The sequence below is a fragment of the Nilaparvata lugens genome, unplaced genomic scaffold (genome assembly GCF_014356525.2).
Source record: "Nilaparvata lugens isolate BPH unplaced genomic scaffold, ASM1435652v1 scaffold5117, whole genome shotgun sequence".
Taxonomy (NCBI): Eukaryota; Metazoa; Arthropoda; class Insecta; order Hemiptera; family Delphacidae; genus Nilaparvata; species Nilaparvata lugens.
In genome coordinates, this window is record NW_024091025.1 from 11785 (window position 1) to 21967 (window position 10183).

General features: G+C 33.4%; 1 protein-coding gene across 2 annotated transcripts; it reads right to left on the reverse strand.

The window, feature by feature from the left end:
* Positions 1-3020: 3020 nt before the first annotated feature.
* Positions 3021-10138, reverse strand: LOC111046002 (gastrula zinc finger protein XlCGF57.1-like). 2 transcript variants are annotated; one of them, XM_039444623.1, is made up of 4 exons: positions 9786-10136; positions 9431-9499; positions 8291-8438; positions 3021-6311 (listed from the first exon to the last, which is right to left on the reverse strand). In XM_039444623.1, exons 3-4 carry the CDS (start codon positions 8436-8438, stop codon positions 5122-5124), a joined length of 1338 nt encoding a protein of 445 aa, XP_039300557.1. In that variant the 5' UTR covers positions 9431-9499; positions 9786-10136; the 3' UTR covers positions 3021-5121. The 2 variants fall into 2 exon arrangements, with proteins under 2 accessions (XP_039300557.1, XP_039300558.1); XM_039444624.1 differs by lacking the exon at positions 9431-9499 and having other exon boundaries at positions 9786-10138.
* Between the last annotated feature and the right edge of the window lie 45 nt (positions 10139-10183).

Consider the following 10183-nt stretch of genomic DNA (forward strand, 5'->3'; position numbering starts at 1 on the left):
TGAAGGTTGTATTTCCAAGGTGGATAACTCCGAATGGGGTACACCTCTAGTTCCTGTTCTTAAACCTAATTTTGACATACGATTATGTGCTGACTACAAAGTTACTGTTAATAAATATCTTGAGGATGTAAATCATGTTATGCCCAGAATTGACGAAATATTTCAAGCACTACAAGGTGGTGAAAAGTTTACTAAGTTGGATTTCTCAAATGCATACAATCAATTAGAACTAGGTGATGAAACAAAAATGATGCTTGCTTGGAGTACACATAAAGGATTAATTGTTCCAAATTGTTTACCATTTGGTGTCAAGCCAGCTTGTGCAATATTTCAGAAAGAATTAGAGAGAGTTTTACAAGGGTTGAGTGGTGTAAAAAATTTTCTTGATGATGTAATTATTACAGGTAAAGATGACAAAGAGCATTTTCATAATTTAAGATGTGTTTTTACTAAGCTGCGAGATGCAGGGTTTCGTTTGAATTTTGATAAATGCAAGTTTTTTGAAAAAGAAATCTCGTATTTAGGTCACATCATAGATTCTGTAGGAATAAGAAAAGATCCTAGTAAGGTTAGCTCTATTGTGGATGCTCCTAGGCCTTCTGACGTAGCGGAGGTACGCTCTTTCATTGGTATGTGTAACCACTATGGTAAATTTGTTCCACAATTGTCAAAAATCTTGAGTCCTTTGTATAGTTTATTGAAAAAGAATGTTAATTTTGTATGGACCAGGGATTGTGAACAATCTTTTATTGAAGTCAAAAACGTAATGTCGTCAGATTTAGTTCTAGTTCATTACAATCCAGAATTACCTGTAAAATTGATTTGTGATGCTAGCAGTAAAGGTATTGCTGGGGTTTCAGCCCATGTATTTGACAATGGTGAAGAGAAACCAATATGCTTTGTATCTAGAGTGTTGACTCCTGCCGAAAAGAATTATTCTGTCATATACAAAGAAGCATTAGCAATTTACTGGTCTGTACAGAAATTTTCTCAATATTTATTGGGTAGAAAATTCATTTTAGTAACTGATCAAAGACCTTTGTTAGCATTGTTCGGTGAGAATAGAGGTATTCCGCTGATGGGTGCAAACCGTCTACAGAGATGGGCTCTGTATTTGTCTGAATATGATTATGAAATTCAATATGTAAATGGTACTAAAAATTTTGCTGATTGTTTTTCTCGTTTACCTATTAATGATGTTGATTTGAATGATGAAACTGAAAAATTTGTCAATGATTATGTAAATTTGGTAAGTGATTGTATTCCTATTGATAGCGACCAGATTCAGATTCGTATTGCTACTAGAAACGACAAAATTCTAAGTAAAGTTATGCATTGTATACAGTTAGGTTGGTCAGAAAATTGTAATTCACCTGAATTGAAACCTTATTTTGTAAGAAAATCTGAATTGAACATTGAAAATGGAGCTATTATGTGGGGTTACAGAATTGTAATGCCTGAAAAATTTAGATTGCAATTGCTAAATGAACTTCATTCCACCCATATGGGTATGTCGAAAATGAAAAGTTTGGCTAGAGGTTATTTCTGGTCGCCAAATTTGGATGATTCTATTGAAAAATTTTGTAAAAGTTGTGATGTTTGTATGTCTAGTAGACAAAAACCACAAAAATTCGAGGTAGTAAATTGGCCTGAAACAAAAGAAGTATTTGAAAGAATTCATGTTGATTTTTTGGGTCCAATTAATAATAAGCAATATTTGATTGTAACTGATAGTTTTTCTAAGTGGCCAGAAGTTTATAAAATGAATAGAATTGATTCTGAAGCTACTATTGAAGAATTGAGAGAAATATTTGCTAGATTTGGTATTCCAAAAATGTTGGTTAGTGATAATGGAAGACAATTTGTTTCGCAAGAATTTGTAAAATTTTGTACTGCTAATAAGATTAAACATATAACATCTGCTCCGTTTCATCCCGCAACCAATGGTGCGGCAGAAAATGCTGTAAAAACGTTTAAGTATTCTTTGTCTAAGTAATTAAGTGATGTAAAAAACAAAGGTTGTTCCATTGATACTTTGATAAGTAGATTTTTGTTCACTTATAGAAATACTCCACATTGGATTACTAATGAGTCTCCTTCTTACAGAATGTTTGGTAGGAATGTGAGAAATCGATTTCATTGTTTGAACGAATCTACACTTGATTGTAAGCCTAGCTATTCTAAACCTAGTGGTAGGGAGGTATACTTTGATGTCGGTGAAATAGCTTATGCTCGAGATTACAGAAATCCAAATAAACGAGTATGGCAAAAATGTAAGATTGAAGAAGTGGTAGGTTGCCGAAACTACATTGTAAAAATTGTAAATGAAGGTTTAATATGGCGTAGACATGCTGATCAATTGATTAAAGCCTGTAATTTCAATCAAGATAATGTTACAGATGAAATTGAAGACAAAAATGTAGTTAACTATAAGGTTTACAAGAGTATTGTGCCGAAGAGTATTGATTATAAATCTTTGATTGTACCGAATGAGACTATGAGAAATGAAACTGTAATTGTACCGGATACTTGTGTAAATACTGATTTATTGAATGAACCTATTGTAAGAAACAATGATGTAATTGAACCTATTGTAAGAAATGATGATGTAATTGAAAATCAAAAGCAAGTATGTGAAGGTCAAGGAATAAATTCGACTAGACCTAAGAGAGTAATCAAACCACCAGAACGTTTGAATTTATAATTTGTTTCTATTGATAAATTTTATTGATTTGTATTTTGTATTGTATTTCATTCTAATGATATTGATTTGATTTTGTATTGAATTTACTTTATTGTACATCAACTGTACTACTTTGTAGCTTGGTGTGGGGGTGTTGTATCGATTGTATCGAACCCCAACCAATATTTAATATCGATAATGTCATATTCGATAGTTAATGTATCGATGAGATGACATTTAAGATGGCTACTGTTCTTCTCCGGGTCAAGGCGACTCCAGTTTGTAATTCAATTTTGTATTTGATTTATTATCTAAATGGTGTTAAATAAATAGCCAGTGAGTTTGCAAACATCGTATTTATTTCAATTCCACTTTACAACAAAAATGAACTGCAAAGACAGCTACAGTTGCTTCAGATTAGAGTTAATAATCTAGAACAGGAGGTGAGCAAAGTAAGAAAACTCTCAGCTACGAGGAAAAAGAAGATTGTTAGTTTGCAGCAACAAATTTTTCAAATCAAACGAACGTATTCAAGATATTCAAAGGACAATGAAAGTTATGCCAGAAAAGTGTTGAAAAAAGTGTTCACCAAAGGTCAAATTGCAAGGCTACTGAGCAATAAAAGACTGAAATGGAATAAAAGTGATATTGTTTCAGCATTAACACTTTGTTCTTTATCTAGGAGAGCATACAACTTTCTAAGATTGAAAATGAACTTACCATTACCAGGATTGTCAACTCTATCAAAGTGGACAAGGAATATTAAATGTCTTCCAAGACTTCAAAAAGAAGTTCTCACATTCATGACAGCAAAATCGAAAGCTATGGAGACAATCGAGAAATTGACTATCTTGAGCTTTGATGAGATGAGTATAGATTCACGTGTAGTGTATGACCAAAGAGAAGACCAAATTCTTGGACCACACTCATAAGTTCAGGTTGTGATGGCTAGGAGTCTATGTAGGAAATGGAAGCAAATATTATATTATGCATTTGATCAAAAAATGACAAAAGATATTCTTTTTGAAGTTATTTCTGAACTGCAAAAATCGGACTTCAAAGTTTTTGAGACACATGGGCGGAGGGAACCAAAGACTATAGAATTCATTAAATGGGGCAATTGCAAAATCATTCTTCAATCACCTCTAATCATATTTGGGTATTTAATGATGTTCCACATCTTTTGAAATTGCTCAGGAACAACTTCCTTGATCATGGAATAAATTTTCCCAAAGGTCAAGTGTTGGAGAAAGAGAATATCAAGCGCATCATAGAAGGACATGAACTGAAGCTAGCTCCAAAATTGACGAATTTACATTTGGAAGTTGGTGGAAATATGAGACAGAAGGTCGGTCAGCTTGGCTGTTAAATTATTCTCACACCATTCAGCAACTCTCCTCAAATTGAAACATCCAGATAATCCTGAATGGAGTGATTTTTTTGAATTGGTTGATAAGTTTTTTGATGAGATGAACTCTAGATTTGTGAATGATCGAAGAAAACCGTGGCATAGTGCATATGGTGTTGAGTTGACTGAGAAAGAATGCATATTAAATCGAATGAACGATTGATTTTTGAAATAAGGATGGGAAGTAAAAAATCATTAATGTCATTCCAAAAAGGGATATTGATGACAATATCATCTATGAAGGGACTTTTCAATGATCTACAGAAGTCATATCTCATATGGTTTAGAATTCATCCTTACCCATAAGCTGAATCTAGATGTGTTGGAGAATTTCTTCTCAAGAATAAGAGGGATTGGAAACCAATACTCTCATCCAACACCAGTGGAATTCAAAAATAGATAAAACATTTTGATTATTGGAGTAAATCTTCCCTCTATTTCCACTGGAAGCAATGTAGAAGAAGACGAGTCAAATTTTCTGACTAGTACAATGCTTCTAAAAATTCCTTCCCAAGAAGCAGAAGAAGAAACTAGATACGATGATGTCAAAGATTTAAGCTGCAGCTTCGAAGAAAATTATGAAGGTACCTTGTTGAACACACAAGAAGAAGAAGAAGAAGAAGCCCTGAAATATGTTGCTGTATAATAAGCTGTTTTGATAATCTATTTGCCAAATGTAGAGATATTTTTCCATGATTTAGTGATGAATGGGATAAAATATTCTAGTAATCATTATATTCATTCATAGTATACAAACAATTTGAGAATGGAAAAAGTCTAGAGAAGGATGGAGCTTTCTGCTTTGTCTAATGATAGACAAGGATAGAAACCAACAATAATCAGGGACTGACTTTATAACTCTGCAGTCTAGTGTGATACATTTTCAGGAAATGTTTTTTACTATGGAATTAAATGTAACATTCACAAAAATAGAATAAGCAGACTATAGGAAACGAATATGACGAATAGAAAATGAAGATGAAATGGAACAAGAAAGCAATGAGAATGCGTGCATGTGTTCACACAATGCTTAGCTAGAAGTTGTTTCTCCTGTATGTGTTCTAATATGTCTTTTCAAAGAACTTAACTGGGCACATTTGTAGTCACAGAGATCGCAGTTGAAGGGAGTTTCTCCTGTATGTGTTCTGATATGTATTTTCAAATTACCTAAATGGGCACATTTATAGTCACAAAAATCGCAGTTGAAGGGAGTTTCTCCTGTATGTGTTCTGATATGTATTTTCAAATTACCTAAATGGGCACATTTATAGTCACAAAAATCGCAGTTGAAGGGAGTTTCTCCTGTATGTGTTCTGATATGTATTTTCAAATTACCTAAATGGGCACATTTATAGTCACAAAAATCGCAGTTGAAGGGAGTTTCTTCTGTATGTGTTCTGATATGAGTTTTCAAAGTACTTGAATAAGCAGTTTTGAAATCACAAAATTCGCAGCTGAAAGGTGTTTCTCCTGTATGTGTTCTGATATGTGCTTTCAAAATACTTGAATGAGCAGATTTGAAATCACAAAATTCGCAGCTGAAAGGTGTTTCTCCTGTATGTGTTCTAATATGTCTTTTCAAATTACTTATGTAGGCACATTTGTAGTCACAGAGATCGCAGTTGAAGGGAGTTTCTCCTGTATGTGTTCTGATATGTACTCTCAAAGAACCTGACTGGGCACATTTATATTCACAGAATTCGCAGCTGAAGGGTGTTTCTCCTGTATGTGTTCTGATATGAGTTTTCAAAGTACTTGAACGAGCAGTTTTGAAATCACAAAATTCGCAGCTGAAAGGTGTTTCTCCTGTATGTGTTCTGATATGTTTTTTCAAAGTACTTAAATGAGCAGTTTTGAAATCACAAAATTCGCAGCTGAAAGGTGTTTCTCCTGTATGTGTTCTGATATGTGCTTTCAAAGCACCTAACTGGGCGCATTTATATTCACAAAATTTGCAGCTGAAAGGTTTTTCCCCAGTGTGTTTCCGAATGTGTATCTTCAAATCACCAAACCTTGGTGTTTCATAGTTACAGTGAGCACAGCTGTAGAGCTTGGTCTTTTTGCCAGCCACTGATGACTCAGTGCTCTTTTCCACTGGAGAGATTGAATGCTCATTCAGTCCACCCACTTCTGTTGCATAGTCTCGGCCAGATGTGCTGCAGTTTGTAGGCCACATCTCTGGTTCGCTCTTCACTGAATTCACTTCAGCATCCTGCTCATCTGAAATAATCAATAATAGAACTGGTGGATTATGGATATTGAATATTCAGGGTTAATGAAAATTGTTGAATCAGCTCCACATTACTCGAGAATAATTTGACAGTGGGTTTCTTTGTGGGAACCAACCAATTCAAATAAGAAAACTACTTTTCTGTCACCTCAAAATTTTGGTTTGCCTTCTCAAATTCAACTTCATTCTTCTAAATTGGAAGGTGGTCATAATATGATACATGGTTTTGATACAGAATTACACTAGAAAAATGATATACAGAATGAATAATACATAAATGGAATAAATAAGTACATTGAAAATCGAATTCATCAAATTGTACTTTTACAAGTGTCAGTTGACAATTACACTGACATCTAAAGTGCGAGATAAATTTCTTTTAACACGGCTCTTTCTCAAAGACGGAGAGGTCCGATGCTCTATCCTCCACTAATCTCTCCCACTACCTAGCAGCATTCTCCTTCTTTTGTGTCTGTGTGAGAGAGCTTTGTAACGCTTCACTCCCCAAATAATATCAAATGTTCCAAAGTGATATGATTGTGTATGTTATGGAGATGTGTTCATCACAAGAACCTGAAGCGAAATGACTCGGCGCATCCAATTGTGCGCAGGATGTCCGTCTGTGACTATGCTACAAACTGTGGAGGGAGAATTGGGTTTCACCTCTTCATGTTAAAAGTAATTTATCTCGCACATTAATCACATATTGAACAATTAAAACAGAAAGTTCTGATCTGTCAGATATTATTCTTTTGCCAACTCATTTCATTTTCATATAATTTACTAGTATATTTGAATGTGCATACCTTCGAAACTGTTTGAGATATCGATGTATGGTTTCCACCATTAATTTTGTCTTGAAATTCTGTATCATTTGACCACCTTTCCACCTGACCACATTGATTCGAAATGTCGGATCCAAATGGTGAACCAAAATTGTTATTTGACAGAAAAGGAGTTTTTTTCAGTTCAAATAGGATCCCCAATTTGACTGCTATTAAATTATCCTTGATTCATTTTGCTCTGAGCATGATTCACATGAGGTAAACATCCCATTCAGGAGTATGATTAACACAGGAGTTTTCATTGACAAATATTGAGCAACTTAATGTAAGAAAGCTGCACACTATCTAATCACCCAAGCAAAGTGTGTAGACCCTGATTAATCAATAATTGAGTAGTAATGGAATGAGTCTAATTGATTAATTAATTAATTCAATAAATAAATTGGATTTGATAAATCAAAAATAATCTTTCCTTACCAACTAACACTATTGGCTTATTCTAATCATCTATAATAATGTAAATGGCAAATCCATGCTTAGTTCTTTTTTCAATAATTTTGGTGAACACACTTCAATAAAATACTGAAATAAATATCAACATAAGAACGTTACACATTCTGTACATACACAGACTTTTCTATTAAGGCTGGCCACTAATGGTTGAACGAGCATGCGCACATACACAGTTGACTCAATTGTTTTGTCATTACAGCTGTGATCACAACAAAACGCTTCAAGCAAAATTTGTTGAGGTTAGGTTTCTGTATTTGCAATTCATGTTGTTCATTTTTTTCATTGCTTTTCCATTTGAGGTTAAAATATTCTTCCATCCTTAAGAAATGTAATTTACAGTAATTTATTTATTTTTGTCAATTTTATGATGGAAGCATCTATCTGATTTTGTTCAACCGTTAGTGACCAGCCCAAGAAACACTATATTCAGGACACAAGCATTCTAAACATCTATTTTACCTTTCCTAGCTAACCCTAACCACATTTAATATATTACATTTATTAGTTAACATGAGGCAGACAGCCCATTCAGTAGCACCATTTACACTGATTTTCTACTTCCAAACAGAAAAAAACTCTATGAAAAAAACCCGACACACTATCTAATCCCTCAAGCAAAGTGTGTGGACCCTGATCAATAATGATTTGAGAAGTAATAGAATGAATCTCACCATATGACTCCTCTTTTATGAAGATTAAATTGTAGCCAGGGATTAGATGTTGCTGGTCGGAATTATCTTCCACTGGAGACCATGCAGCTGGTTGCTGGCTGCTATCATCCTCCTCCTCCTCCTCCATTTTAACAGAAACTGATTCCATCTGCAATATTCACATTCACAATCAATAAAAGGACTATTATTATTATTATAAACTACTATTTTTATGATATTCTCTTAGGACATGTTTATTGTGACGTTCTTTAAGCATGAGTTGGATATAAGCAAGCAGGAGCGTGTTTTTAAAACATCCTCACAAGTGCTTCATAGACCAGATAGAACTGCAATATAGAAAAATCACTTCACTTTTATGGGATACTTTATTCAAATTAATAAAAACAATATAAAACTTGTAGTACCCAAGTTGAAAACTAGAAAATGGCTAAAGTAGGTCAAAACTAGTCGTTAAAATGTTTTAACATTTTTTTAATAAAAGGATACAAGTTTTATATTGTTTTTATTAATCTGCAATATACAAAATTTCATCCAGGACCACTTATAAAATATTACATTGGTGATTTGCTGTTAGGTTAGAAATCCACCCAATAGCAGCCTATATGGTAGAAAAGATGATATAACAGTAAGTAGGTGGATGACTATTTTATTATGTGAGATAAAAATAAAATGTGAAGGAGAAAAAGGTGCTGTATTCACCTCTTTGAAATAAAGGTAGGTCTATAATTTGTTCTGAATTATCTGCAAATCATTGATGAAAGTGCTATGTATAGAAGTAACAGTGCTATGTACCTACTATAGAAGGTGATGGAGAAGAAATGTGGCAACTATGAGGTCCTATCATTCCCTCTCACTTAATAGCTTAAATCACACTATAGGAGTGATTCCCAGGCTGGCAAACAATTTTTGGATATTGGCTCTCATCAAATGTCCTTCTACTGTTTAATCTGTTTGCCAGTATTTGCAGTACCACATGTATTTGGGATGGCTGTCAACCATTACAGCATGCAATTTGGATTTTTTTTCAATAATTATTAATAAAATATTGAATGAAATGATTAATTAAAAAAAATTAATAAAGTAATTATTATTAAGTATTACTACAGTAATATATTTTTCTAGTAAAGATAAAACACATGCCTGATTGGAGTTTGGCTGTGGCTCTTCTTTGATGTGATTGGTTTCACATATTCCTCTCTCAATCTTTACCTGTGAACAAAAGAAATGTCTTGTGTCATTTGAAAGCTGAATTGAGATTCAGGTTATGAATTTACTAACTTTTCTTTCGTTGGAAAATCAATACTTTCCTAGCTCAATTGTCACTGCTACATCGTTTGTAGGCTTTATAGAATACAATCACCTACCATATTATTTAATCTCAATCAAAAAATACTAATTATTAAATAAAACTAAATAGCTTATATTCTTGTGCTAAATTTGATGTATATGAGGCATAATTGATCAATGCCCAGTTTTTAATTGATAAAACACATGCCTGATTGGAGGTTGGTTGTGGCTCTTCTTCTATGTGATTAGTTTCACATTCCTCTTTCTCAATTTTGACCTGTGAACATAAGAAATGTGTAATGTCTTTTGAAAGCTAGTGTGAGATTCAGGTTATGAAGTTAGGCTCAACTCACACTACCACAAATCTTATGACTCCAGTCGAGGATACTCCAGTCTCTTGAACTTACAACTTTTTTGCTCATTGCCACTACTTCAGTTCCATGCTACTCCATTTTCTAACCTTACTTTATCAAAAATATGAGATCATATTCATCACTACTTAGCATGAATTACTGACTTAGCAACAAATTTTATAATAATTATTATGAATATATTGTCTTATCTAATTATTATTATTGTCTTGAAATCTAAAATGATAAAACACCA

Excerpts from the sequence above, each read along its gene's own strand:
- LOC111046002 (XM_039444624.1), bottom strand. The coding sequence starts at position 8,438 with ATGGAATCAGTTTCTGTTAAAATGGAGGAGGAGGAGGAGGATGATAGC. Across the intron at positions 6,312-8,290 it reads CATAAAAGAGGAGTCATATG|ATGAGCAGGATGCTGAAGTG; the intron begins GTGAGATTCATT and ends TGATTATTTCAG.